Below are 27,574 nucleotides of genomic sequence, written 5' to 3'. Positions count from 1 at the left end.
TGAAGAAGCCAGCATTTATTGAGCACCAACTGTGTATGGGCACGTTTTGGATGCTGGAGACACAGCAGCTAACAGAGACGCTGTCCCTCATGGTGGAGCTGAGCAGACAGGCTGTCAGAGGCCTGTGCTAACATGAGAGCTGGTGTAGACAGGACTGTGTGCTGATGGAATTAACAGCCACATTGGGGTGCAGGATCCGGTAGTGGGCCCCATGCTAGATGGGCTGATCTGGGAAGCCTCTGTGAAGAGGTGATGCTTGACTGTCCCTTTAACAAGATCCCTGTGGCTCTGTGAGGACAGTATGATACCGATCCTGGTATCAGTTTCCCCACATTAAACCCAGCATATATGGGTTAAAAGCAAAACACCCATTCCCTGCTTGCTCTCTGGCTTCCTGGCTCCAGAATCCACTATTCTCCATGGAGACAGACACCATCAAGGACAAGCACCTGGACTATCTCCTCCCGCAAAGAGATACAGGCTGGTGGGAAAGCTGCTGACCAGCAAGGTCATGAGCTCCCTCCTGTCTGTAAGTAGTCTCAAGGCCAAAGACAGGCTGGTGGGAAAGCTCTGACCAGCAAGGCCATACAATCCCCCTCCCCTACCTAAAGCCCCAAATAAAAACCCTTCCTTTTAGCTTTTCGGGGAGTTTGGGATTTCAGCGTTAGCTGCCCTCTCTCCTTGCTCAGCGCTGTGAAAAAAATAAAATTCCTGCTTTCTTCCACCACACCCGGTGTCAGAGATTGGCTTGCTGTGCAACGGGTGAGAGAACTCCCTTCAGGTTCGGTAACAATTAAGCAGCCAGAGGATCAGTGGGCAGGGGAGGCTGTGGCCTGCAGTGGGGGGGGGGTGTGACAGAGAGGGAGCAGATGGTCAGGAGGTGGAAGCCCCAGGCCTCAGTGCTGAGACTTGGGGAGGGCCAGGTTTGGGCGGGAGGCCACCCATTGGTTTGAGACAGGCCGAATTTGGGGTGTGGTGGGGGTGTGACCGTCTCTCAGGGAAGCCCTCCTTGGTTCCCCCAGCCCAACCCTCCTGGCTCCTTGTCCTCTGTGGCTCTGGTCCCGCCCGCAGAAGGGCTGCCCCAGGCTCTCTCTGTCTCTGGGATGTGCTGTGTGCTGGGCACGGGCAGGCCTCAGACCTGGACTCGGGGCTGGCTCTGCCACCTCAGGGCTGGCAGTGGACCTGGCCACTCCCCGACCCATCCTCCTGGGCCTCAGTGTCCCTGTCTGTGGGATGGGCCAGCTGGAAGCATCCAGTTGTAGGGTCTCCTCCAGCTCGAAGGCTGCACTCTGTTCTGTGGGGATGTCAGAGCTTCAGGGCAGGGGCCCCATCCTATGATGGGTGTGGCTGGCCCCCCACAAGGCCAGTCTCTTTTGAGTGAGTTCATGCCCAGGACCGAGAATGCACTCAATAAGGACTCTCTCTCCCAGACCTCTGTCCCCACCTGCCTCCTCCTGACCCAGGCTCTCAGGTGCCTGTGTCAGGAAGATCCATGGAGGCCTGAAGGGCATGGGAAGGAGGCAGTGGGGCCACTCTTGTCCTGCAGGAGCTCATCTTCTGGCCATGGGGAGACTGGGACACCCACACAAAGCAGGGAGGGGAGCTTGACTTCTCAGTGGTCCAGGGACAAAGAGCCATGTGCCCTTTGAGGAGGAGCCACCAGGCAGGAGGATGCTTGACAAAGACGGTGGTGGGATGGAGAGGGGAAGGCACGCTAGGCAGGGAGAATGGCTTGAGCAAAGGCACGGAGGTGGAATGAACTCACATCTCACGGGGGAGGAAGACGCTGTGGATGGGGGCTCAGAGCCTAGGCTGGAGCCAGTTGCTCCACCAGCGCCCTGTCCTGGAGCAGGCCTTGCACAGCTCCACCTGAGCCCTCCTCTCCATCCCTTGGCTCTCCCGTGTCACTCCTGCACAGCTGCTACCTGCCAGACTCTGGATTCTGTGTTTTCTGGAATCCCACGTCTGCCCATGGAGATGCCAGGGACAGTTTTGGCAAGGGGCTGGAAGAGAGGATCCCTCACCCCATCCTCTTCCCAAGTTAGTATGAACAACAGGGAAATGAGGAAGGCAGCCACTTCCTGTAAGGGATTGAATGGTGACACCCCAAAAGGCATGTCCCCCCAGAACCTGTGAACATGACCTTCTTTAGAAAAAGAGTCTTTACAGATGTAATTGCCAAGGATCTCAAGGTGAGAGCATCCTGAATCACCCAGGTGGCCCTACGTCCAGTGCCAAGTGTCCTTATAAAAGGAAGAGAGACACAGATGCAGAGCAGATGACATAGACAAGGCCCTGTGATGATGGAGGCAGAGCCTGGAGTGGGGCAGTCATGTCACAAGGGACACCTGGGGCCAGCAGAAGCTGGAGGAAGCAGGAAGTTCCTAGAGACCCAGACAGAATCCAGCCTGCCAATGCCGTGGTTTCAGACTGCTGGCCCAGGTCGGGGTCCAAGCTGCAGCCCACCCCACCATCCAGGCTCCTTGGACCCACCTTGGTCCCTCTGCCCGATGGTGGTGTCCTGAGGGCCAGGTCAGCTCAGGATGCTGGGGTGTCAGTGACAAAGTAAGGCACCTGGGGGCAGGTGGGTGGGGAGTCAGTGTTCGAGCAGGTAGGTGGGGGATGGGGGGTCGCCCTTGAACTGGGGAAGGAGGTGAAGGCGCTGGCCCTCCTCTCTGGGCCTGAGATCATCGTCCTTCCTGTGATTGGATTCGCCCAGAACCTCCACATCATTCCATGTCCTCACCATCTCTCCACTGGCCCCACGAGGGGGACCCAGATCCAGTGAGTAAGAGGGTCTCTCCTTAGACACTAAAGCCACACATCTGAGGCCAGACCTGCGAGTCCCTGGGAGGGGCACAGACCCCAGATGTATGAGGTGGAGGAAGAAAGGTGGGGGCATCTTGGAAACACGGGAGGGCCCTCCTTCCAGCACATCCTGCAGCTGGAAGGTCCGGGGTCACATCTGGGATCTGTCCAGACCACGCTCCTCATGGCCACACATCTCACAGAAGGTCCTGCACCAGGGCTGAGGTGTCTACATTGGTGGGGGCCATGGAAGGTGACACAGAGGAAGATGGGCCTGCACAGGGAGCAGGGGCTGGAGTGCTGAGGTCAGCTGGCTGACACCCCACCTGCCTTTCGACCCCAGGGAGCCCCAGTCCTCAGGAAGGAACAGCCCTCTGGGCTTGGCCTCCTCCCCAGAACTGAAAGTCTCCTGTGACCCCACTGCCTCAGTTTCCCCAGGTCCCCTCTTCCTCTGACCAGATTAACTAAGAGAATCTGGAATCTTCTCGCTCACCCCACTCCATCTTCTGGAGACTCCAAGAATCCCAACTAAAGACTCTGGGCAGTGTGTCCCTTGTTAACTGCCCAGAGATCCGGCCATGTGAGGGAGGGGAGGGGACGCGGTCCTCATTGTCCCATCATCCCAAGTCTGCAGGAGTTCCTGAACAGCAGCTTAATTCCAGTGAGTCCGCCCCACCTGGAGGACAGAGCTGTCCTCTTGACGCCAAGTCCATCGGGGACGCCGTCTCCGGCCCCACGTGCTTCCTCCCAGGGATGCCTGGAGGCGGGAGACAGGCCTGTGCAGAGCTCCTGCAGTCTCCCACGGCCCTTGGCTCCCTTCTCTGCTGCCAAGCCCTGTGCCCGGCCATGGCCTCTGCGAGGGCAGCCCAGGCCCTTGTCCTCATGGACCCATGTCCCAGGCAGGAGGCCTGGGACCTGGGGACAAGTGCTGAGAGCAGGCGGCATGGGGCTGAGGGTGGCTCTGGATGCAGCCTTGTCTCTCTGGGTCAGGGAGGGAAGGCACTGGCCTGTCCCCATGGTGGCATGAAGCCCCCACTGTGGGACCGCCGGCCCGGCCTAGCCGCAGCAGCAGGCTCTGCACCTGCCCGAGGAGGCAATGTTCAGGAGCTCCTGGTGCCAGCCCTCCACTCCGCTCTGAACCCGCCAGCAGGGAGGAGGGGAGGCAGGGCTGCCCAGCAGCCAGGGTGGCTCATCTGGGCCCTTGGTGCGGATCCCAGGTGGTCGGCACCCAGGGAGGTCTGCCCCGCCTCTGCCTCCTCACCCCACAGGCCCCCGGGTCCCTCCCCTGGGACATTGGTAGGAAACACAGTAGACTGGGAGGATGCACACCGACTCTGGGGGTTTTTATTTTCTTCTTTCTGCTTCTCTGCTCTTCCCAACGTTTCTGTAAGGAGCACACGTCACAGACTGAAAACGACAGCAGCAGCCTCCTTTTATTCACCAGCTCTTCTCTAGTGTGTGAGGGATCGTGGCACATGTCACACACTCAGACAGACCAGAAAGATGTCAGGTGAGAAGGAAAAGCCCCTCTGTGTCACTGTGGCCCTGCCCAGGTGGGAGCACAGCCACAGCTACCTGATGGACCTTTCAGGAAGCCCTCGATGAGGCATTATTATAACCCCATGTGACAGGGGAGGAGACAGAGGCGCACAGAGGTAAGTGACTTGAACTTGGTCACACAGAGTGGTGGAGCAGAGCTCACGGGTGGGTGGTAGAGCCCCAGCCTGCACTTGGACCACTCGGGTGGAGCTGGGAAGAGGAGGTGGGGTCACCCTCAGGATAGACCAGGGAGGCGTCCCCTGCAGCAGAGGCATCTGGGGCTCTCCCTCTCCCATGCCCTCCTCCTTGTTCCCCTCCTGCCTCCCCTGGGATAGATGGGTGAGGAGGCTGGCACCACTGGGAGAGCAGCTGCTGGCCGAGGGGAAGGCATGGAGAGGGCTCAGGCTTTAGTGGGCCAAGGTGTCTGGGTGAGGGGGTGATGGCGCTGCTGTTGCAGCCGCCACTCTCAAAGCCTCCATCCTCTGAGGAAGGTGGGAGACACAGAGGACACACAGGGGTGGGGGTGGGCTGGCCTCAGGAGGAGCAGCAGGAGCAAGGGAGGAAGACCTGGGGTCCTGCTGAGGTGGCCTGGGCGGGCGATGGATGCCAAGGTGGGCATGGTCCCTGGGTGGGTGTGAGACCACATAGGTGTGATACCCGGGTGGGCATGAGAGTCAGCAGGCCTGATGATGCTTGAGGCAGAATGCCGCCAGGCAGCAGTGATATCCAGGTGAGCATAGTACACAGGGAGGCATGTTAGCAAGCGGCCATGACATACGGGTGGCATGACACATGGGGGCATGATCCTCAGCAGGTGTGATACTCGGGCAGGCACATTAGTAGGCAGTGGCTGAACGCTTGGACACAGTGCACTCCTGGGCAGTCCCAGGCTGTGCAGACACTACAGGAAGCAGAGGCCAGGAGGGCCAGGCCCAGGGCACATCTGACAACCTGGGTGAGTGTGTGCACATCCTGCCCACTGCCTCTCACTGATGGACAGGACCGATCCCCAAATCTAAAGGGACCTTGAAGACTGTCCAGTCCAAGCCCTTCATCCTACAGGAAAGCCAGTGAGCCTCAGAGAGGCGAGGTGCAGCACCCAAGGCCACACTGCTGGGCAGTGGGCGCCAGGGACCGGGCCACCAGGTTTTATCACGCCAAGTTTCTTCCATCTGCCCTGGAGTAGAGGAGGTGAGGGGCACTCAAAAGAAGCCAGTGGGAACACCCAGGGCCAGCACCTGCCCCAACTCCACCAGCGGCAAGTCGGGGGGAGGTCCTTGAAGAGAGGGGGCGGTCAACCTCCTGTTGGGCTATCATCCTGCCACCGAACCCCCTGGGGCATGAGCTGTTGGCAGCTGAGCAGATGAGGTGCTGGGGTCACATCATTTGACGTGCATCCTGCTCGCAGGCCAAGGAGGGAAAGCCGCCCTTCTCCAAACCTGCTGGGAGGGTCTCGGCACTTGGCTGTGCACCTGCCATGGATGGAACTATGCCCCCTAAGTTCACGAGTGGAAGCCGTAACCCCAGCGTGACTGTATGGTCTTTAAGGCTAAATGAAGTCATAAGGGTGGGGCCCTAACCCAGCAGGATCGTGGCCTTGTAAAAGGGATAGAGATCTGTCTCCACCACTGAGGACACGGTGAGATGGTGGCCACCTGCAAGTCAGGAAGAGAATCTTTCCAGCAACTGACCTTTCTGACCCTGACCTTGGACTTCCAGCCTCCAGAACTGTGAAAAATAAACAGCTGTTGCTGAAGCGCCCGATGCATGGTGTTCGTTACAGCAGCCCCAGCTGACCAAGAGCGGACCTGACCCCGGGGCTGCATCACCCGGGCTCTGGAAGGTTCCAGCACGAATCCCAGCCCTGGCAGGATGTGGATCCACATGCAGATTCTCTGCCCCTGTTCCTGGGAGAGGGGCAGTCGGTGAGAGCCTCTCAGTGGAGAGCTTAGCTGAAGGGCCTGGCTAGACCACAAAGTTCATCAGAAAGAGAGAACCTGGCAGAGGGCCAGACCTCAAAACAGGAAAGAACCAGGTTGCCTTGTGACAGCTGGGCCCAGGGCACCAACCTGAAGTCTCCTGAACAGCAGGGCGCTGGAGGAACCTGGGGTTCCTGGCAGGGGATGGGGTCCAGGGAGAGGGTGAGTGGGTGGTAGTGGGCTGCATCCTTCAGCCAGGAGAAGGAGAGCTGAGCCACAGACCCACAGTGCTCTGCGCTCTGAGAAAGTGGTGGGGAGGAGATGACAGCCCCCGGCCACCCTGGCTGGTGACAAATAGAAATGGCAAGCAATAGGATATATTGGAGTCTATGATGAAGCCATTTGGTGTAAACCTAATTCGGTCTGACTTTGTTTTTTCCAAAAGGGCCTGAGGTGGCCATCGAGCACGCATTGTATATCTGCTTTAAACATTTCCTATGGCAAGAACAAATGCCCTTAAGATAAAGGGGCAACTTCCCCCACATTGGCATTTCCTTAAGGATGAGCATCTCTTCCCAAGCTAGGAACTGATTGCTGTGCTCACCTGTGACCACCCAGCTCACCTGTGACCACCCAGCTCCAGACAACAGACCTGCCACACTGCTGTGTCCACTGAGATAGCAGACCTACTTGCTGTGTCCAACAATCACTGTGCCAACAGAGCAGTCTCGTGACAATTGTAAAAGGGACATTTCTATCATATGTGAAACATCCTCTTTGGGAGTACATAACCACTCTGTACACCCCACGTCTTTGGTGCCCTTTCTTCCTCTGGGAAGAAAGGCCCGGGGCCATGGTCCTCACATTTTATCTCAGAATAAACTCACCCAATTTTCATTTATAGATTGGTTATGGATTACTTTCCTCAACACTGGTCTCTGGGGACTTGGGCACCAGCCCCTCTTCTGGCATCCCCTCTGGGATGGGTGGATCTCTGAGTTCTGCAGACCCCCAGGGTTAGCCCAGGTTGCTCTGGATACGTCGGGCGTGGGGTCACGGAGCAGGAGTGGGGTGCTGAGTGGGGGCCGACCCCGCAGAGCCTGCGGTGGGTGAGGCCACCCCTGCCTCCCTCTCCCAGGAGCCCACCAAAAGAATCTCGGGTCAGCAGAGGGGAGACAGGGAGGGAATGGCTGCGGGGCTGCAGGGCACGCTGGGGTCAGCACTGACCGCTGGTGGGAGGGGCGAGTGGCCACTTCTAGGGGGATAACAGGCGGCAGCAGAGGGCTGTGCCCGGGTCAGCAGCGGGGCGGCGGCTCGCTCTCACTGGGGGTCCACAGTACGTCCTGCGGGCGCCCTGGGGTGGGGGGGGGGGGGGCGCTGCGGAGCCCCGCCCCGGGCAGAGCAGAATGACGCTCCTGGACCAGACGCGGCATGCAGCCAGGTTCGCGCCAGGCCCCGCCCCCTCCGCCCCGGCCCCGCCCCCTCTTGCCAGGCACCGCCCCTCTCCCCCCCTCCTCCGTGGCTCCTGGCCTTGGTTTACAATCTAGAGCATGTGACTGCCTTTGGGCAGACATGCCCCTGTACCTGCTCCTGTCACACTTGTCACACAGAGGCACCAAGCTAGTTGTGGATTGTGTGGTGGGGCCAGCAGGATGGCTCACCGTGGCCTTAAGAACGCTTCCTCAGACTCACACACTCACCCAGAGGCACACAGGCCTTTGTGCTCCCGCAGGTGGCACCCAAGGCCCCAGTTGGGTGTGGGGAGAAAAGAGTCTCCTGATCACTGCAGGTCACACTCGTGGGTGATAGAGTGTGAGCGTTTACCCTCCCTGTGTGCGCTGGTGTGCCCAATGTACACGGTGGACCCACAGACCCTTGTGCTCAGATGTCTACACCAGGGACGCTGTGGGCGTGCCGCATGCCTCCTGGGGGCTCATCGTTCTCTCTCCCCAACAGTCTGGCCTCTACTCTGCCTTCATGGGTGCTTTGCATAGGTTTTCCTGGCACCTCCCGGGATGTGACTCTGGGCCCCGTGGCCATCATGTCCCTCCTGGTCTCCTTCTACACCTCCTGTGAGCCCGCCTGTGCTGTGCCGCTGGCCTTCCTGTGGGGCTTCGTGCAGTGAGCCCTGGGGCTCCTGCTCTCCGGTGAGACCCTCGGGCCTTTCTGCTGTGGTGGGGCTGTGGTTCTGTTCTTCCTGGGGCCCCGAGGCACCTGCCTCCTGGGGCTCGCCGTGCCCTCAGCATTCCAAGGGTTTCCTTGCATTCCAAGGGCTGTCCCTGTGTGTGTGTGTGTGGGGGGGGGGTTGAGGTGCCCTTGGCATTCAGCCCTGCCCTATTCTGCTGAGAGGCCAGGACACTTGGAGATGTGCCCAGGGCATCAGACCTCAGCCTCCCTTTCCTGCTTTCCAAACCAGCCCAAACAGGGTGTGTCAACACCGGCCCTTAGCCCCAGTCCCATCCACACCCCATCTCCTAGCCAACGTCCACCCATGTCCTCTGGGACCAGGCAGAGCTGGGACCAGTCAGTATTTCCTCCTGGCTGGCTAGGGTCCCTGCAGGAAGTCATCTCCTGCCCCATCAGTCATTAAAGGTTTCACCTCCGCTGCTACCATCACCATCGACTTCAGGCAGATCAGGGTGAGCTTGCTGTTGGCACCAGGGCACCTGCTGGGTAGAGGACCAAGGCCAGGTCCTGGTATGTGTGGGCCAGTCGATGTCCTGCTGTTCCAGAGCTTGAAGAACATGGTGCTCACGTGGGTCTCCATGAATAAAATGGCCGCTGGGGGAGATGTTGGGGGAGGGTCAGATTGCACAAAATGTCATTTGGGGACCGGTGATGACAGCCCCTTTCTGGGTGGAATCTCCCCCCAGTGGGCTTGGTTCCTGTTCAGAGTGGTTCTGTTCCGCTGCCTCTGCTGCACACTCAGCCAGCAACCGTCACACGTCTCGAGCATCCTGCCAAACTTCCACAAGCAATTGACTCCCCCATGCTCCTTTAGCTAGATGATTCATTTTATGCTTTTTCCAGTTCCTGTTGTCTGTTTCAAATGCCCTGCTTCTTTACATTTCTGTTTAAACCTCTATAAGAAGCACTAGATCAGTGATCATCGGATGTCCGAGGCTGTCATTGGTTCTCCTTTCCCTGGGTCTGACGTTCCTGGGGGGCAGGAGCTGTCTTGCTCCCGACAGTGGCCGCCCAGTGCTGTGCTTGGTATAAAGCAGGTCAGCGCTCAGGTGGGTGTGCAGAGTGGACCCGAGCTGCTTTGTACTAATGATGCTGTGGGACCCCTGCATCGTGACCTGGTGTCCCAACCGGGGCCTCTCCAAGGCCTGGTCCCCACGGCCAGGCTCTGCCCCAGGCTGGCCCAGGACAGTCCTCCCTGATGGAGGGCAGTGAGCAGATCAAGACCCGGAGGAGACGTGTGTGTGAGAATCAAGCAGCTGACATGTCTTCCCTCTCGCTTTGTGCTGGAGCTGGATTCACACTTTCCCTGTGCTCATTTCTCACTACACCCCTGGGGGCATGTTTGTCATCATCTCCATTTAGGGAGGATAGAACCCCTTAGAAAGGTGGGGTGAGTGCATTTTGTATATTACGTGCACACACATGTCAGGGGAAGCTTGGCAACTGCTGTTTCCTGGGAAGATCTGTCCTTTATTCTGGAAATGACATCCTTCCTTTTTAGCATCAGGGATGCTCCTTGATACGATCCACCAACACCTTAGTTTCCTTTTCCCTGGTGAACAGTGTGTGCCCAGGGGAGTGTATTGTGGTTGGTGATGGTCACGTGAACTGAAGGGGGACAAAGATTGGTACCAAGAACAGGTGCACAGCTTTGTGACAAATTCAAAATGTCTTTGGATTTGGATTTGCTCATTCGTGGAAGGTACATTAAAGTCTGATGGATTTTAATAGACGCGCCCTGCACCATCTCTGCAAAGTACTGAATTTCCCATGATCCTCGTTTCTCTGCCTACTGGCTGTGCTGACCTGCATTTGTGTCTGTTGTCTGATAGAGCATTTAGGGTTGGATTCAGGGTCAACAAAGAGCCCTTTACAAACACTGTGGATTCTTTTCAGTTGTATCCTAAGGCATCTGTCACATCTGGAATCCACTCCAACCACGAGGAGGAGCATCCCTTCAGTGCGTATGAAATGGACTCTTCAGGACTTTTTAGTTTTAAAACAGAATCTGCAAGATCCATTTCTTCATGATTCCAAAATATTTATTTCTTAATATTTTGGTTTTTCAACAACTGATGCATTTGAAAGAGATATTGTTAATTGTCCTCTTTGACTTCTGAGGTCATCCCTGGGGGTGGAGCAGTGATGGATGTGGGTCCACCTTCACATTCAGGGTGCAGATCTGTGCGACCCAAACTCTGACATTCTCTCCATTTGATGACTTCCCCATGGTCCGCTCCCCCTGAACGATGATGATTCCTTCCTGACATTTGTGAATATGTGTTTTTAAAACCTAGGTGCCTTTTTTTTTTATAATTGAAACATGGAAATCCTGGTGAACATTTAGGATTTCCTGGTACCTAGAACATTAACTTATAGAATGTCCCTGGGTTTCAATGCATGAGTTCGGGTCCTTTAAAGTGAGTGAATGAGATTCTGTGCTCCTTTCTGGGGGTTACATTCTGTGTTGACGACACACAATGCTGTCTTTTATTCCTTGTAACAGCTTTAGTGAGATATGGTTCACATGCAAGTCACACTTGAAGGAGTGTTCAGGTTTTTTAGTATATTCACAGAACTGTGCAGCATCAGCACAGTCGATTCTGGAAGCTTCCACCATCCCTCTAAAGAAACACCTTCCTTGTTAGGAGACAGTCCCATTGCCCCCAGCACCCAAGGCCTAGGCAAACACAAATCCACTTTCTGTTTCTATGGATTGGCCCGTTTTGAACATTCTGTATAAATGGAATCACACAGTGTGTGGCCTTCTGTGTCTGGCTCCTTTCCCTCAGCATAATGGTTTCAGGGTCCATCCATGTTGTGGCGTGTGTCAGCCCCTCATTTCTTTGATTGCTAAAGAATATCCATTGTGCAGCTGTAGCACGATGTATTTCTCCTTTCCTCAGGTGAGGGACATTTGGGTTGTGCCCACTTTGTGGCTTTTATGACTGTGGCTGCTGTGAACATTCCTGCACAAGTTTCTGCGTGGACATCTGCTTTCATTTCTTTTGGGCGCACACCTGGGAGCGGAACTGCTGGGTCAGATGGTCACTCTCTGTGTCCCTGTTTGGATGCCAGGAGGACCTTCTCCAAAGCGCCTGCACCGTTTCCCATTCCTGCAGCAGCGTGTGAGGGTCCCAGTTCCTCCACATCCTCACCCACACTCACCATCTGTCTTTGATTCTAGCCACGCTGTGGGGGTGAAATAGCTTCTCTCTGCGGCCTTGATCGGTATTTCTCTGACGGCTGATGTTGTTGGGTATCTTCTCATGGGCTCAATGGCCATTTGTGTGTCTTCTTGGAGAAACGTCTGTTTAGCTCAGTGGCCCATTTTTAAATTGGATTAATTGTATTTCTATAACTGAATCATCACAGTCCTTTATATGTTCCAGGTATGTTTCTTATCAGATATATGAGTTGATCATTTTTCTCTATATTGTGGGTTGTCTCTTCACATTCTTAATGGTGTCCTTGGAATCCCAAAAGTTTTGCATTTTGCTGATGTCTAATTTATGTGTAATAGAGTCTTACTAGATGGAAATGATTCAGACATTAACTCACATCCTCATCAATATTTTGGTTATCTGAGTTAAAAGCCAGCTGTCAAAGGGTCAGGGAGAGATTTGAATTAGTTCATTTCAAGATTCACTATAGATCCAAAGGAACTCGTCAGGGAAGATATCAAATGTCAAATATTTCTTTATTATCCTTTTGATATTCATGGGGTCAGTAATCATAGCCCCTCTCTCATTTCTGACATGAGTAATTTGTGTTTCTCTCTTTTTTTTTTTTCTGAGTTAGCCTGGCTAGAGGTTCATCCAGTTTTTTAATCTTTCTTAAGAACTAGTTTTGGTTTTGTCAATTTCTCTCTTCATTTCCCATTTTCAGTGTCATTAGTTTCTGCTGTAATTTTTTCATAATTTCCTTCTTCTGTTTGCTTTAGGCTTCCTTGGTTCTACTTTGTGCAGCTTATTGTGTCAGATCTTTATTTTTTCTAACATGTGCGTTCAATGCTATAAATTTCCCTCTGGGTACTCCTCTCACTGCATTCTACACATTTTCATAAGCTGTATATTCATTTTCATTCAACAGAAAATATCTGCAGTTTCTCTTAAGGCTTCTTTTTTGATCCATGTGTTGTTTAATCTGCAAATATTTTGGGATTTTACAGATATCTTTCTGTTTTTGTTTCTTACTCCAAAGTCCTTTTTGGTCTGAGGACATACATTGTCTGATTTCTATTGTTTTAAATTTGTTGAGGAGTGTTTCTTTTACCTGGAATGTGTTCTATCCAGTGATTCGGGTAAGCTTTGGAGCCTGGGTGTTCTGCTGTGTTGGATACAGTGTTTTATGAATGTTACTGAGCTCCAGTAGATGGGTGGCACCGTCCAGTCCGTCCTTCCTGAGGTTCTGCCTGCTGCGTCTGTCACTCACTGCAAGAGCAGTGTTTAGTGCTGTCGTGGGGATTTGTCTGGTTCTGTGTCCATCCACTGTGATAGTGGATTACTCTATTTCTGCTTGCAGTTTTATCGGTTTTTCCTCACATATTTTGATGTTCTGTTGTTAGAGGCGTGTATGTTAAGGACTGTCATGTCTTCTTGAGAAGTGACCCCTTTCACATCATGGAATGTCTCTTTGTCCCTGAGAATTTCCCTTGTTCTGAAATCGGCTTTGTCTGGAATTAACACAGCTCCTCTAGCTTTCCTTGGATGTGTGTTATCCTGACTTATCTTGTTCTGTCCTTTTGCTTCTAACCCAGCTGTGTCTTTACAATGGAAGTGAGTTTCTTGTGGACAGCATATAGTTCCTTCTTATTTTTTAAATGTGGTCTGATGAAGTCTGTCTCTTACTGGCTGCATTTAGACCATTCCTATTTAGAGTGATTATTGATGTAGTTGCATTAATATCCACCATATTTGTAACTGTTTCTATCCGTTGCTTTTGATCTTTCAATTTTGTCTTGCAGTTTTTAAATTATTTTTTGCCCTTTCTGGTTTTAATTGAGCATTTTATAAGATTCCACCTTTTCTTTTCTTTTAGTGTGTCAATTATATTTCTTTAAAGTTTTTAAATGGTTTCCATAGAGCTTACAATATAAATTTACAAGTAACCTCAGTTCACTTTGCAATGACACTGTTTCTTCATGGTTAGTGCAGGTCCCTATGACAGAGTCCTCCCGATTCCTCCCTCCCATCCCGTGTAAAATGACTCCACTTATGCATGAACTATTATCACCAAGTGTATTTTTACAATTACTATTTTGAGCAATGAATTTCTTAGATCAGTTAAGAATAAGAAAAATGAAAACAAAAACTGAACACTGTTTTATTTTATCTTCCGTTATTCCTTCTCTAAGCTCCATACATCCATTAGCTTAGATTTCCTGTGGGTTCCAAAAACCCGGCCCTGATGTCATTTCAGGAAGAGATGGGACACCCCTCCTTAGACAGTTTGGCTGGATTTTTGCGTTTTAACATCATCCTGGAAGCGTGTTCTGATGGTGGAACAACTGATGCTGCCAAAACCTTTGCGGGAGCGCACAGGGCTGGAGGGGCCCCTGGCTGCCCTGCAGGTGTCCCACGGAGGGTTTGCTCTCTGCTGGACACGGGTGCCTGCCCCTCAGTCACAACCTGCCCCTCCACCCTCCTCTAGAAGCCCCCAAGGTGAGGAGACAGAGCTGAACCCCCTGCCCCGGCACCTCCTGTCTGCAGATCGGAGTCCTAACCCGGGTCCGAACCCCCCTCGGCCTCTGGGACCCCTTCAGGACACCCAACGGCCGCCGCCGCCGCCTCCTGCTCTTCCCTCTCCCCGTACCTCTCGCAAGGACCCCTCACGGTTCCGTTCATTTCTCAGCCAGGGGCAGTGAGGCTGGGACTGAGCCAGGTGACATCTAGACCACAGCCGGGGATGTGGGCGGACCCGCCGGCCACATGGACCAATGGAGTGTGGCGGTCAGCGAACAGGAGCGCCCCGCAGCCAGTAGAGACGCGCTCCCTGCGGCGGTCGCTCGGGAAACCTTGGGCTGTGGGTCGCTGCGGACCCCGCCGCTGACCTGCGCTGATCTTGAGCCCGCTCCTGGCCAGGGAACAGAAGGGCGCGCGCCACGGCCCAGGCGCAGGGCTGGGCGCCTTGCGGGCAGTTGTTCCCCCTGCCGTCCGCTTTCCCGCCTTCCGCGGACTGGGGACCCTGCCTGCCTCCAGAGCTGTGCTTAGTCCCTGCGCTTGGGGGTGGAGCAGCTTTGCAGGAGCATTGCACAGAAGGGCCAGGGGTGACGTTGCAGAGCCAGCCACCCTCCTCTCTGGAGCCAGAGTCTCGCTCTCTCTCTGTGGGTCCCCGTTCTCTCTCGTGCTCTAGCGTCGCATGTGCGGCTTCCTTCACCAGGAACATCCCTCCCCAGCTTCGCTTGTTGAGCTTCAGAAGCTGCAGTGTCAGCTCAGAGGTCCCTTCTTCCTGAAGCTTTCCTTGGCGCCTCCTCTGGGCTCTGCCATCACCATGCCACCCTCTCAAAGTACCTATAACCCTGTCATCCCCTCACCCCCAAGGAAGAGAGGCCAAAGGGCAGGGGAGAGGGGCTGCTCCTGTCTGTGCCCCAGGGCCCAGCAGAGGAAGTGTGGGGAGGAAGGGAGGCCCAGGGCAGCTGGGGTTTGGGACTGAGCCCAGGGCTGGGGTGGGGCTGGACCCTGCCCCGAGTGTCCCTTTAACGCTGCTGGCCTGGCCTGGCCTGGGCCCTTGCTTTGCCTCCTGTTCAGCTGGGGCTGCAGCTGCTGTGCTGACTCCTGCTCCCAGCAGCCAGCAGGAGCTGAAAGCAGGGGCTCCCCAGGGGCCTGGACAGGCTGGGGCTTCTGGATTACAAAACTGAGAAGTATGTGATGACCAGGAAGTGGCGGGTGGGCGCCCTGCAGAGGCTGCTGCAGCTCGGGGTCCTGGTCTGTGTGGTGGGTGAGAGAATGGCTCCTGGGCGGGTTGGCTGGAGGGACCCTGACTGGTCCTGCTGGGCTGAGGGTTGGGGGTCTGACTCTCCAGGGGCCGGGCTGGTGGTGGTGGAGGGGGCATGTTGGACAGGGTAGGGGCACAAGGAAGGATCTCCATCTGTCTAGAGGCCAGCTGTGTGCTTGTATCCTCCTGGGCGCCCACTTGCCCCCTTTCCTGGGCCTTGTCTCCAGCCCCCAGTTGGGCTCTGTGCGCAGAGCAGGATGGTCTCGCCCTGCCCAGGAGGCCCCGGGAGGGCAGGAGGTAGTCCCTGACCCCTGTGAGAGTTGCAGCCCTGAGGCCCCTGAGAAAGGCCACCAGCTGTGCTGGGTCAGGGGAGCCTTTGAGGAGGAGCTGTTGTGGCCGGGGCAGGGGAGGGTGAGGCAGGTGAGGGAGGAGGTGGGCATCTCGGTCTGAGCACATGGCTCTCTGATGCATGGCAGAAACCGGAAACATCTCGCCTGTGCAGGGTGTTTGGGTGGAAGTGAGGCTGGAGAAGAGGCGGGGCCTGAACGCTGTGCTGGGAGCCTATAGGATGTGTAGGGGCTGAGTGGGTGGGGCCAGCTCTGCTGCTGCTCACCCTGTGCAGGGGACACACCACACTGCCCATCGCCTCCTCCCCAGGTTGACCCTCCTTGCCAAAACATGCTACCAGGAGCAGGACCTGGACCCCCAGGTTTCTGTCATCACCAAACTCAAAGGGCTTTCCGTGACTCAGATCGAGGAGCTGGGGAACTGGCTATGGGACATGGCGACTTCATGCAGCTGCCAGATGTGGGTGTCTGGGTGCTGCTGCCAGGCGCTCACACCTCTGACCCCACCCCTGCAGTGAGTGTGTGCAAGAGGGCATGTGATGCCAGAGGGGGTGCTGGCGCTGTCACAGGGCCAGGCTCAGGAAGGGCCTGTACGAGGAGTGGCCCTGGACAGGCTCTTGGGGATGTGTAAGAGGTTTCCAGGTGGACAGGGGGACAGGCTAGGGGGATGGGCCAGGAAGCCAGACCAGAGAGATGGCCTTGACAAAGATGCATCCGGAAGAATGGAGGGTCTGAGGGCTCAAACCTTGACCTTGAGGGAGAGGTGGGGGCAGGGGGCAGGGCCTGGAGCTCCTGAATGCTCCCTCCCTGCCCTGGGCCCTGCAGGCTGGCTCCTCCTCTGCCTGCCCCACGCTGCCTTCCGGACCCTCCTCCCTCCACACAGATCCTCCACAGCCCCAGTTTCCTCTGTTCTGCTGATGCCCACACTGTACCCCAGGGACACCTGCTCCAGTATAGCTGCTTCCTGGTGCACACCCGCCTCATCAAAGGGAACACTCTTCATCTCCCAGGGGGGCCTCTTTTCATCCTATGAGGCCATGACGTCCCCAGGGCCAAAGCTGGTCCCGGCTCCACACCCCCCACCTCTCCCTCTCATCTGTTCTGTCTGTGACAGTTTACCTGTTGCCCCCGCTGTCCCTGTGGTCTTCCTGTGGGCCCCCAGGTGTGCTCCACGCAGAGGCCAGGCTGAGCTTTTACCCGTGACCATCAGACCTGCCAGCCCTTGCTTTCCAACCTTGGAAATGGCTTTCCAACCTTCCAGAAGGGTGGCCACCAAGTCCCTGAGCCCTTCTTGCCATGCTGGTGCTGCATTCCTCCTGCTGCCCCTGAGCCAGGGGCCCTGCACAGCAGTGTCCACCCTCTGCCTGGCAGAGCCATGTGTGTGCCAGTGCCTGATGCTTGAGGGTGCTTCCTCTCCAGGTTCTGGGACTCCCAGAGAGCTTGCCCCTGCCCCCTCCTGGCTGATGCCCAGAACACTGCGACCCTGTGCAGGCACTAATGTCCCTGTTTACAGCAGAACAAGCCACGAAGGGACTGGCCTGTGGTCCCTTGGCCAGTGTGTGGGGTCCCACTTCCGTACAGGCCCCTCTGAGGAGGGTCCCGCCCTTTGTGTGCCACGCCCAGCACCTCCACCTGGCATGAGCTCACCCTCCCAGAGTCCCTCCACCTTTCCTGTTCTGTGGTCTGAATTGGACCAGAGGAGCTGGACCTCGAGGAGTCACTTCTGCCTCCCCTGGGGACAAAACTGTCGGGAGGGAAGGAGTCTCGCTCTGTCTTGGGAGACAGCGCTGCACTCCTATCTGGCCAGGAGTCTGCTCGCCCTCCCCTCTCTGACCACCTCCTTTTATCTGCACCCTCCGGCTTTCCCATGTGCTCCAAACTCAGGGAACCTGGGGCCTAAGCATGGGAGGGGACTGTCTCTGTGGATGACAAGGCTGGGTCACGCAGGAGAGACACCTCCTGGGCCTGGATAACTCTGCTCTCTCACTACCTCAGCCCCCTTCATGCCACTGGGGACCAGCTGGGCTGACGAGGACTGTCCTGAAGGGGAGACAGGGACACACAGCCACAGAAACTATGGGCCCCGTCTTCCAGCGCCTCCACTGGATGGGGTTCAGGGAGCCGGGCTAAGACCATGAGTGGCTCCCTCATGCAGGCCCGGTGGTGTCTCTGTGTCTCTTCTTTCTGCCAGCAGCCCCCTGCCCACTCACTTCCCAGGCCCTGTGGGGATTGGAGGCCTGGAGTTTGTCTCATGTTTTCAAGGCATAAAAACAAGCCAGTGTGTGGTCTTCAATGGGACCCACAGGACCTGTGAGATCTGGGACTAGTGCCCTTGGAGAATGACACTGTGCCTGTGTAAGTGTCCCTGACACCCAGGGCAGGGTCCCAGGACCAGCAGAGCCTGCTCCTTACCTCCCCCACCTGCAGGAAGCCCTTCACCCTGTTCATCAAAAACTTCACCCTGTTCATCAAAATCACTGTCACCTTCAGCAAGTTCAACTTCTCCAAGTGAGCATGGTGGGTCCTGGCTGGCCCCAGATCCTCCTTGTCCCCTGCCTGGCCTGACCCCCCTGCCCAACCTCATCTCAGGTCCACTGCCTTGGAGACGTGCGACATCACTTATTTCAAGTGCTGCTGCTACGACCCACGCTTCAGCTCCTGCTGCCCTGTGTTCCACATTGGGAACCTCATGGCCATGGCTGGAGGGGTCTTTGAGGACCTGGCGTTGCTGGTGGGTCCATTGGGGCAGGGTTCCAGGAGGGCTGGGGGAGAAGATCCCATGCCTGCGTGCTGGTGGAGCAGTGATGCGCTGTGTGCAGGGCGGTGCTGTGGGCATCCATGTTCGCTGGGATTCTGACCTGGACGTCGGGGGCTCCGACTGCCAGCCCCACGACTCCTTCCAGCTGCAGGAGAGGAGCTCCAACTTCATGTGCGTCCCCACTGCCCGCCTGCTGCTCCTCAGCCAGGTCCTCCCCGACCTGTCCTCCTGTGGTGGCCAGGACAGACCACAGCCTGGCCCGTCCCTCTGGACGCTCTGCTGTGTGTGCGAGGGGGTCCCAGGGCAGGAGGGGTCTCTCAGCTCCAGGTCCCCCAGCACAGGCTCCATCCAGCCTCCCTCCTGAGCCCTTTGCCCTCCACCCCATCTGTCCCCACACCCTGCCGCAGCTGGGACCCCTCACCCCAGCCCCTCCTCCACTCCGCCCTGCCTCCAGCACCTCCCTCCACGGCACAGGGGCTTTCTTGTTACTTTTCACTTAAGGTTTTATCTGAAAAAGTACACGAATCTATAGAAAACTTCAAAGATTAGTGCCGTGAAAACCCATATACACTTCATTCGGTTCACCACAATTGTTTTTATGTATTTTTTACCATTTTGCCCTATTTTCTCTCTCTCTCCCCCTCTAGAGAACCGGGTATATTTAGATGGATTTCACAGGAAACCATTGGAAAGTAAGTGGCAAATACCTGGACACTCACCCCCTCAACGCTGTCCTGAGAATGAGGATCTTCCCCAGGTGACTGCTGTCCTCTTGTCATACTCAGGAAATGTAACATTGGCAGATATATCTAATATTAAAATTTCCCCAGCTGTACCAATAATTGTCCTAAATCTTTTTATTTTCCAATCCAAGATTCACTCAAGGCTCTTGGGTTGCATGTATTGTCATATCTTTGAGTCTCCTAAGCAGACCTGTCCCAACCTTCTGTCCCCTCACGTCACACTCACGCAGACGTGCACACAGCCACCAGACCTGGAGGTGACACCCTGTGACACTGCCCGCTGGGCCCTGCCTGGCCTGGCTTTGCTGGGTTCCCAGCTCTTTGCAACCATGTGGGGCTGGACCCGCCCGTGCCCTGCCTCCTCCCCTCTGCCCTCGCCCTGCCTTCCATCTCTGCCTAGAGCTCCTTCCTGAGCCCTGGGAATCCAGCCTGAGGGGGTCCCGGCAGGAAGACTTCCCCGGCTCCCGGGGGAGAGGGAGTGCCCCTCTCTGGACCCCACAGCCTGGGCCTGCCCCACCTCCCCCACCCCCACTGCCGGTGTCTGTTTATTGACCCTTCTGTCCCTGTCCCCTCATCAGGCAGGGAGCTTCTGAGAGGCAAGTCCCACCTTGCTTGTCCCCTGTGTCCTCAGCAATTACACAGGGCTGAGACCCAGGACTCAGACTCGGGTGGATGGAGTCAGTGGATGAGTAAGATGAGGCCTGTGAGGGCCAGGCCACCCAGGAGTGGGCAGAGCAGCCACTGGACTCTCTCCTGCCCCAGGACAGCCGCTCACTGGGGGGAGGCCTCAGGCGTGGAGGCCCGGAGCCTGCTCAGCTCTACGGGATCTGCTTCCACATCCTCGTCCCTGGGCAGGTAGGGGTCAGGCCCGGGCAGGTGGGTGCGGGCAGAGGTGAGGAGCAGGAAGGGATGACAGCCACAGGCAGAGAGGCTCAGCCCAGGTCTCTCTCAGGCAGGGAAGTTCGGGCTCATCCCCACAACCCTCACTCTGGACGCTGGAGCAGCCTGGCTGGGTGTGGTGAGTCTGGCCATCATGGCTCCCTCTGGCTGCCAGCAAGCATGTGCCCCTGAGTGCACCCCGAGCCCCCTGGGCTGACATTGAGTCTTGGGGTGAGGGCTGGGGAGGCAGCAGGATGTCAGGTTGTGGGCCAGGCCACGGGTCTGCCCTGCCTCTCCCAGATCACCCCCTTCTGTGACCTGCTGCTGTTGTATGTGGATGGAGAAGCTCATTTCAACTGGAGGACCAAGCATGAGGAGGGGGCTGTGGGCCTGCCTGACCCTAGGCTACACTTTGGAGGACGTGGCTGGAGCCCCGCCCTACTCTCCTCATTTGTAGGAAAAGGCCCCTAAGGGAACCACCAGCCCTAAGCAGACAGGTGGCTTCCCCACCCCCACATCCGGCTGCCCAGGTGCCTTAGAGGGGGTCCAGCACCTGCCCCCACTGCTGCTGCTGGGAGCTGGACACCATCACCAACGTACCCCTGGCACCCAATTGCTGGCTCATTCCTGAGGCCTGTAGCCTTTCTCTGCTGGTTGGGGGTTAGGGGTTTGGGGGTGGGAAGGGTCGGGGCCCCGCCTTGCAGACTCATGGCTGAAGCCCTGACAGGCCCAGGGCAGGGGTTGGGGGAGAAGTCCACCATTCAGCTCTCAGACAGCCTGTCCCTCCCCCAGCTCCAGCCTCGGCAGGTGCTGCCTGGAGACCACAGAAGCCAGTTTCGTGTACAGACGGCAGGGAACTTGACGCAGGGTACTGTTCCTTTGGGGCTCTGGCTGGGGCTGGAGACCCTCTCCCAGGCTCCATCTCCAGTGTTCCCAGCAGCTCCCCGCTCTCCAGCTGACCACCACACTGGTGGTGGTCGCCTCTGGCCCTGCCTGGCTCCCAGCCCTCCTCCCCCTGCCGGCACCCCCCTCACAGGGAGAGCCCCTGCCTTCTCAGCTGCCCCGCACTGAGTCTGTGCAGCCAGAGTCCAAGGCCAGAGAGAAGGCAGCCTGACAAGAGGAGCTATGGCAGCTGCTCTGTGCTGGGTTCCCAGGGCAGGGCCCCTCCCAGCTCTGGGCCTCATCCATGGAGTGAGGAGTGTGGTGGCAGATGCTCCAACCCCCTAGGATCCCAGGCAAGGGCACAGGACCCTCTTGGGCCCATACCTGCTCAGCTGATGAGCACCAGCCCCTTCCTGGTGGCAGCCCTGGGACTGTGGAGGCCTGGGATGGGGATGAGGGGGGAGGGAGTAAGTTGGTGGGCATGGGGTCCTTTGGGACCTTCTATATGTCTCTTTGGTGACACCAGCCCAATGCCCTGGAACCTGCTCACCAGGCTTCCTGGGAGCCATGGGATGGGGAGACCATACATCTGGACACATATGTCACTGTTGCCTAAGGTCACAGCTGAGAATGAGTCTAAACAGCTGCCCACTCCAGCCTGAGGCAACTGCACGAGGACCACACTCTGACCAAGACCCCAGGTGGAGCTCAGGGGCTGGAGAGAATGTCCCTAACAAAGGACATGGAAGCCCCAGCAGGCTGGCCTTGTTCTGGCTCTGGAATCCTCCTGGGGCCTGAGTCCTGCCTGCTGGGGAATGTCTCCGTGTCCCAGGCCCACGGTCAGGAGGGGAGGGATAGGGCTGAAGGAGCCAAGCCCTCTCTGGGTCCCGGGGGGGGGCAGGGTTTGGGGTACCCACCCCAGGGAGACAAGGGGCTGCATCCTCATGAGTCACTGGTGATCAGGGCCATGCTGGCAGCTTGCTGGTGGAGTGACATGGGCCAGGCTGGGGAAGGGAGGCCTGGGGCTCAGGCTGGGCAGCATCTGGAATCATCTGGCACCTGGAGCCTCAACAAAGCCTTGGGGTCCCTGCTGCCTCTCACCCCCATGGCAGTGTCCATGGAGGCGGGGTTCAGAAGGGCCGGGGTGAGAGGTCATGGCCCTGAGGCCTGGTTATTGGAGCGGGGTCACGTGCCCCTGGTTGTCCTTGGGGCCCAGAGAAAGTGATGTCAAGGCTGCAGAGAGTGGAGGAGTAAAGCTGCCAAAGCCAGCGGCTTCCTGTGTGGTCCTCACAGGCAGGAACAGAGACGTGGAGGCGTCTACGGTAGATGGAGTATGGCCTTGGGGAGGCCACAGGGGTGCAGCCTGGGCCTGGGGATCCCCAAGCATGAGGCCCCACCGTCACCAGGTGGGCTGAAGTTACCTGGAGGAGGCCCAGAGGCTTGTGCACCCACCTGCCCGTGTGTGTCCCATCCTGAGCTTTTGTCACAAAGCCCTGAGGGGGAGGCAGGGAGAGAAGCTGCTGGAAGCTGTGAGCAGCCCTGGGCTGGGAAACAGCTGCTGCCTCAGTCTGCACGTGGGTGCACGCCCAGGGGACCATGTGCGCCATGTGGGCCTGTGCCTGAGAGATGTGTGTGCCTGGGCAGGGGGCCTCTCAATCCGGGGCATGCCTCAGCATATGCCCTGCTCTCTGGGGGCCCTGGGAAACTGATGGGACCCCGGGACTCCACTGCCCTTTCTAAGTGACCACCTTGGGGTCCAGCCTCTGCTCTCGGGACGTGCCCCTAAGGGGACATGTGGGGAACCTGAGAGGGAGCCTGGCCTCACCCTGTCTTGGATCCCTCTGTGCCTGGTATGTAATACTCTCTTATAAGCTGGCCAGAGTGCATTGGCCTGAGGGCTGGACACTGGGACCCAGGCCTGGCCGTGTCCCTGACTCAGGGCTGTCCCAGGGCTGGCATATCCCCCTTACAGAACCTCGGCATCTTTGCTTTGTTCCCTGAACAATCGTCTGGTTCCCAGGGGCGTTAAGGACTTAGTGCCACAAAGAGGCAACAGTGCACATGGCAACAAGCTCTGGGGCTTTCTGAGCAGTGATTACTGTGGATCCCTGGGTCTCAGGCATCTTCCCTGCCTGCCCTACTCCACCTGCCCAGGTAGCTGGACTTGGTCATAAACTGGAAGGTGCTAGGCAGAGTCTACCACACCAGCGCTGGCCACAGCCCACTCCCAATGACTTGAAAAATTGCGCTCCTGCTAATGTCCTGAGGTCCTGAGGACCGCCTGGCATGGTCAGGTCTGCACACTGGAGCTGACCGGGATAGAGGGGCTGCCAGCCCCTCTGGCCTCGTGGGGAGCTGGAGGAGGGAGGGCAGGACCCCAGTGGTCCTCATGGTCTGGCAGGCTGCTCTGTGTGGGCTGGCTCCTGGGCTGGTGCCTGACTGGGGGGCTGCACAGCCTGCACCGTCACCTCCAAGCTGCAGCAGGGGATCACCACGTAGCGTGTGGCCATCAACCCTCTCTGCTCCCGCTGGTTCTCCTTGCTGTGCCTGATGCCGTAGCCAAAATACACCGCGAGTCCTGTAATGGTGGCACAAACCTGAGGGGCAGGTCCCAGCCCTACTTCCCTGTTTGTCCTCCTCCTGCAGGACCCCTGGGGTCCCAGCCTGACCCCCACTCACCTATCAGCTGCCAGATGGAGAAGCTCAGCCAGGCCAGGTAGCTCAGGTGCAGCATGAGGAAGATGTTGAGGAGGATGCTCAAGGCGGGAGTCAGGGGCACCATGGGAACCTGAGGGATCAAGGGCAGGGCAGGGCTGGACTGCAGGGAAGGGCTGCTGGCCCAGGGCCTGATTTCTTGGGAGTCCACAGAGCTTTACTCTGCCTCTGGAGATTCCGGAGACAAGGGCCCACCCGCCATGCAGAGAGAGGGGTATGGGGTACTGGCCTCCCCCTCCCTGTGGCCCTGGCGCATCCTGCCATGGCAGAGGAGGAAGGGGCGAAGGGAGCTGGCTGGGCTGAGTGCGGTGGGTGCTGGCTGGAGGAAGTACCTGAAAGGTGTCCTGCTGGCGCTGTTGCTGGTGGGCCCCCAGGACAAGGAGACTGAGCAGAAATGTGGCGGAGCTGAGCAGGAGCAGCAGGGTGTAGCCCCAGGGCGGGAGGTGCAGGGCCGAGTCCCCAAAGACCAGCACGCAGTCCAGAGTGATGGCCGAGGCCACCAGGACACCGAGGGCCCAAGCCACGGCAGCTCCAGGACTGCACCCACCCAGGAAGCCGAGGTAGGGTCTCAGGGCTGGTCGCAGCTGCCCGGGCTCAGGAGCTGAGTCCTGCTCTGTGCCCACAGGGCTGCCTGGGCCCTGAGAACTGGATGCAGGGGCCTTTTGGAAGCGTAGAATGATAATGCTGGTGGCCACGAAGGTATAAGCCAGCAGTGCACAGATGGACAGGAACTGGATGAGTGCCTGGAGGTCCAGCAGCAGTGACAGGAAAACTGTGAGGACCCCAAACACCAAGATGCCCACCATAGGCACCTGGGTCCGGGGCTGCATGTGGGCAAACACCTGGAAGAAGAGCCCGTCGATGGCCATGGCATACATCGTGTGTGGCAGGAAATGGAGAATTCTGAGCAGGACAATGGTCATGGCTGTTGCAGAGGGTGTGAGACTGGTCAGCATCCTGGTGACGCCCACCTGGGGCCACTGCTTGGGGCCAGGGCATGGGTGACCCCTTGGGAACACAGGCATGAGTTTCTCTGGGCTCTGAGAGTGAGCCTGAGTGTATGTGGGTGCTGGATTGTTCCCCCTCACCACCCAGGAATGGGAAAGCCCAGTTTAGGTGACAGGCCACTGGAGAATCTGATGAGGGCTGAGTCCCTCTGCCTGGAAGGATCTGGAAGCACATGCCCAGAACTGACATTCTGTGTACAACCGGGAGGGGCGGTGAGTAGGTCCCTCCCACAAGCCCGGGTGGAGAGTCTAATCATTACACCTTCCTGGGCCCAGGATGCAACTGGGAGCACAGGCCCAGATGGAGATGTGTGCCCTGGAGGCTTAGGGAAGGGCCCCACCACCCTGTTCCCTCCCACCTTATCCAGATGGGCCCCTTACTGCAGATGGAGCCAGTTGCCACGATGAAGCCCGCCCAGCTGTAGCCCCGCTGATAGAAGGCATCTGCAAATGCTGAGTCAGGGTCCAGGCTGTGCCAGGGCACCATGAGGGTGAGCACAGTGCAGACAAGGATGTAGGCACCTGCCACTACACCAACTGAGATGGTGATGGCCATAGGTACAGCTCGCTTTGGTGTCTGGGCCTCCTTGCTGGACGCAACAATGATACCAAAGCCCTCGAAGGCATAGAAACAGCTGGTGGCACCAGCCATGATTCCGGGGAAGCCGAAGGGTGCAAAGCCACCCTCCTCAGTGCTCCAGTTGTGCGGGCGGGCCAGGACAAACCCCAGGATGATGATGAAGAGGATGATGACCAGGTTGATGGCGGAGAAGATGTGGTTGAGCCAGGAAGAGACACGGGCTCCACAGGAGATGAATAAGGAGGCCAAAAGTGCAAAGCCAGCAGCCAAGAAGTCTGGGTACTGGGCGAGGAAGGGCACCTGCCAGATGCCCACGTGGGTGACAGTGAAGCTGCGGATGCGATGGCTGAAGATGGCATCCAGGTAGGTGCTACAGACGCGGGCTACGGCAGCGCCACCAATTAGGCACTGAAAGAGCACATTCCAGCCGGTGAGGAAGGCCCACAGCTCACCCATGGACACGTAGGTGAACAGGTAGAATATTCCAGCACAGGGCACACGCACTGCAAACTCCGCATAGCATAAGGTTGCCAGCAAGGAAGCCATGGCGGCCACACCAAAGGACACGAGCAACGCAGGGCCGGCCATCTCCTTGGCCATGGTGCCGCTGAGTAGATAGCTACCCATGCCCACCATGCCACACGCAGCCAGCAGGGTCAGCTGCAGTGTGGTCATGCGATGCTGTGGCGATGTCTCTCTGGTGGGCTCCTCCAGTGGCTTCAGCCGGTTCAGCTTCTGGCAGAAGAGCACCAGGCTGCCGGTGCCAGGCAGCCCCTGGGCCATGGTGGGCAGCTGAGATGAGCACCAAGCCAGCTGCCGGCACCTACAAAAGTCAGAGAGGAGTGACATGTTGCCCAGACAGGTCCTGACCAGCCTTCAGTCCTCGCTGTGACCCTGCTCTGGGGACTCAAGCCTGGAACCACTGGCAGCTGCAGGGCTGGAGGAGGCAGGCTCAGGGCCTGGCAGCAGTGTGGGCAGGAGGCCACAGGGAAGCATGGGGATCCCTTCAGCCTGCCTCCTGGGCAAGAGACTGGGTGTTTGGGAGGGGCCCTGAGGGTGGGGACGGGGCAGCCCCAGGGAGCCTGGCTAGGAACTCCTCCAGTGGTCCGGGCTCCCAGCAGGGTGGAAACCTGAGGTCTCCCGGGACCTGGGCCAGGTCTCTAGGACCCAGAACATGAGTGACTCTGTGGCCTTGGTCATAGCCCAAGTGACCACCTGGCCTGGGACAGTGAATTTCACCCCCAACCCCCAGCCCCCCCAGACTGGTGCATCAACTCACCCTGCTGGGAATGGGGGCCATCCTTGGACCTCTGCCTGAAGCCAAGACCCCACCTCTCAACACGATGTGCCACCACTGCAACCCTGCCAAAGTCACTTCCTTTGCACCCCTGTCCCCAGATAGGAGCCTCCAACTCCCCTCCTGCCTGAGGCAGCCCCGCAGGAATTGCCGTGACTCACCTGCTATTGCCTCCACCACTACGTGTGCTGTGGTGGCCTCCACCCATGGGCGCAATCTCCAGCCCTGGGCCCTGCCTCGTCATCACACACACACTCAGCCCACCCTGCCCACACCTCACATGGTCAAGACAAGACTCCCAGGTTCTGGGGAAGCCCTGTGACTGTGCTCAGTTCACAGATGAGGAAGCCCTGGCCAACTGATAAGTGACTAGCCCAGGCCACCAGGGTGGCCTTGGGAGGCAGATGGAGGGTAAGGTCCAGGTCTGGGTGGGGTCTGGAGCCCACCCACTTTCTACTGCTGGAGATGCCCTCCTTGATCCCTCATCCCAACACACAGACTATACTAGCTGGGCACCATGCAGGCCCCTTGACCCTGGGTGGTGTAGGGGCTGTGGGAGTCAGGCAAGACGCTGGTAAGATGAGGGTCTGAATGTGGCTGAGAGGCCCTGGGCAGTCCCTGACCTCTGGCACAATGGGATGGCAGTAAGCCACCCTCACCCACTGACGAGGGAGCACCCAGCTGTGGGGAGTGTTCTGTGAATTGGCAGAACTCGTGCTGGCTGTTCTGAGCTTCCAGCTACAAACAGTGTCCTGAAAGGAGACAAGCAGACCCCTGGGGATGACCTCCAGCGCTCCAGCTTTGGGCACCCCTAGGGGCCCTCAGACCCCAATGGCAGCCCATCCCCGCCAGGAGCACCTGTCAAGCATGGAGGACGCTGGGGGACCCTCACTGCAGTTCTCTACTTATAGATATCCATGAGAGTTGTCATGGACTGAGCATCTGCTCCATGCCAGTCCCTGCATCATGGGGACACA

The 27,574-nt window shown here is 57.5% G+C and overlaps 1 protein-coding gene and 1 pseudogene across 1 annotated transcript; one reads left to right on the top strand and one right to left on the bottom strand.

The window, feature by feature from the left end:
- Nucleotides 1-4,786: 4,786 nt before the first annotated feature.
- LOC124234107 (P2X purinoceptor 6-like) lies at nt 4,787-21,230 on the top strand (annotated as a pseudogene).
- A 2,155-nt stretch (nt 21,231-23,385) lies between these two features.
- On the bottom strand, nt 23,386-26,083 carry LOC124234106 (cationic amino acid transporter 4-like). The gene is made up of 4 exons (XM_046651370.1): nt 25,102-26,083; nt 24,046-24,638; nt 23,678-23,786; nt 23,386-23,576 (listed from the first exon to the last, which is right to left on the bottom strand). Exons 1-4 carry the CDS (start codon nt 26,081-26,083, stop codon nt 23,386-23,388), a joined length of 1,875 nt encoding a protein of 624 aa, XP_046507326.1.
- Nucleotides 26,084-27,574: the final 1,491 nt, after the last annotated feature.

The sequence above is a fragment of the Equus quagga genome, unplaced genomic scaffold, assembly GCF_021613505.1.
Source record: "Equus quagga isolate Etosha38 unplaced genomic scaffold, UCLA_HA_Equagga_1.0 71146_RagTag, whole genome shotgun sequence".
NCBI classification, from domain to species: domain Eukaryota; kingdom Metazoa; phylum Chordata; class Mammalia; order Perissodactyla; family Equidae; genus Equus; species Equus quagga.
The sequence above is the reverse complement of the archived record's forward strand: the minus strand, read 5'-3'. Positions and strand labels throughout refer to the sequence as shown.

What these genes read in the sequence shown, in the direction of transcription:
- LOC124234106 (XM_046651370.1), bottom strand. Translation starts at nt 26,083, where the DNA reads ATGGCCCAGGGGCTGCCTGGCACCGGCAGCCTGGTGCTCTTCTGCCAG. An exon ending in GGCAACTGGCTCCATCTGCA is followed by an intron (nt 24,639 to 25,101) that starts GTAAGGGGCCCA and finishes CCTCTGCAACAG; the next exon opens with CCATGACCATTGTCCTGCTC. An exon ending in CTCCATCTGGCAGCTGATAG is followed by an intron (nt 23,577 to 23,677) that starts GTGAGTGGGGGT and finishes CCACCATTACAG; the next exon opens with GACTCGCGGTGTATTTTGGC.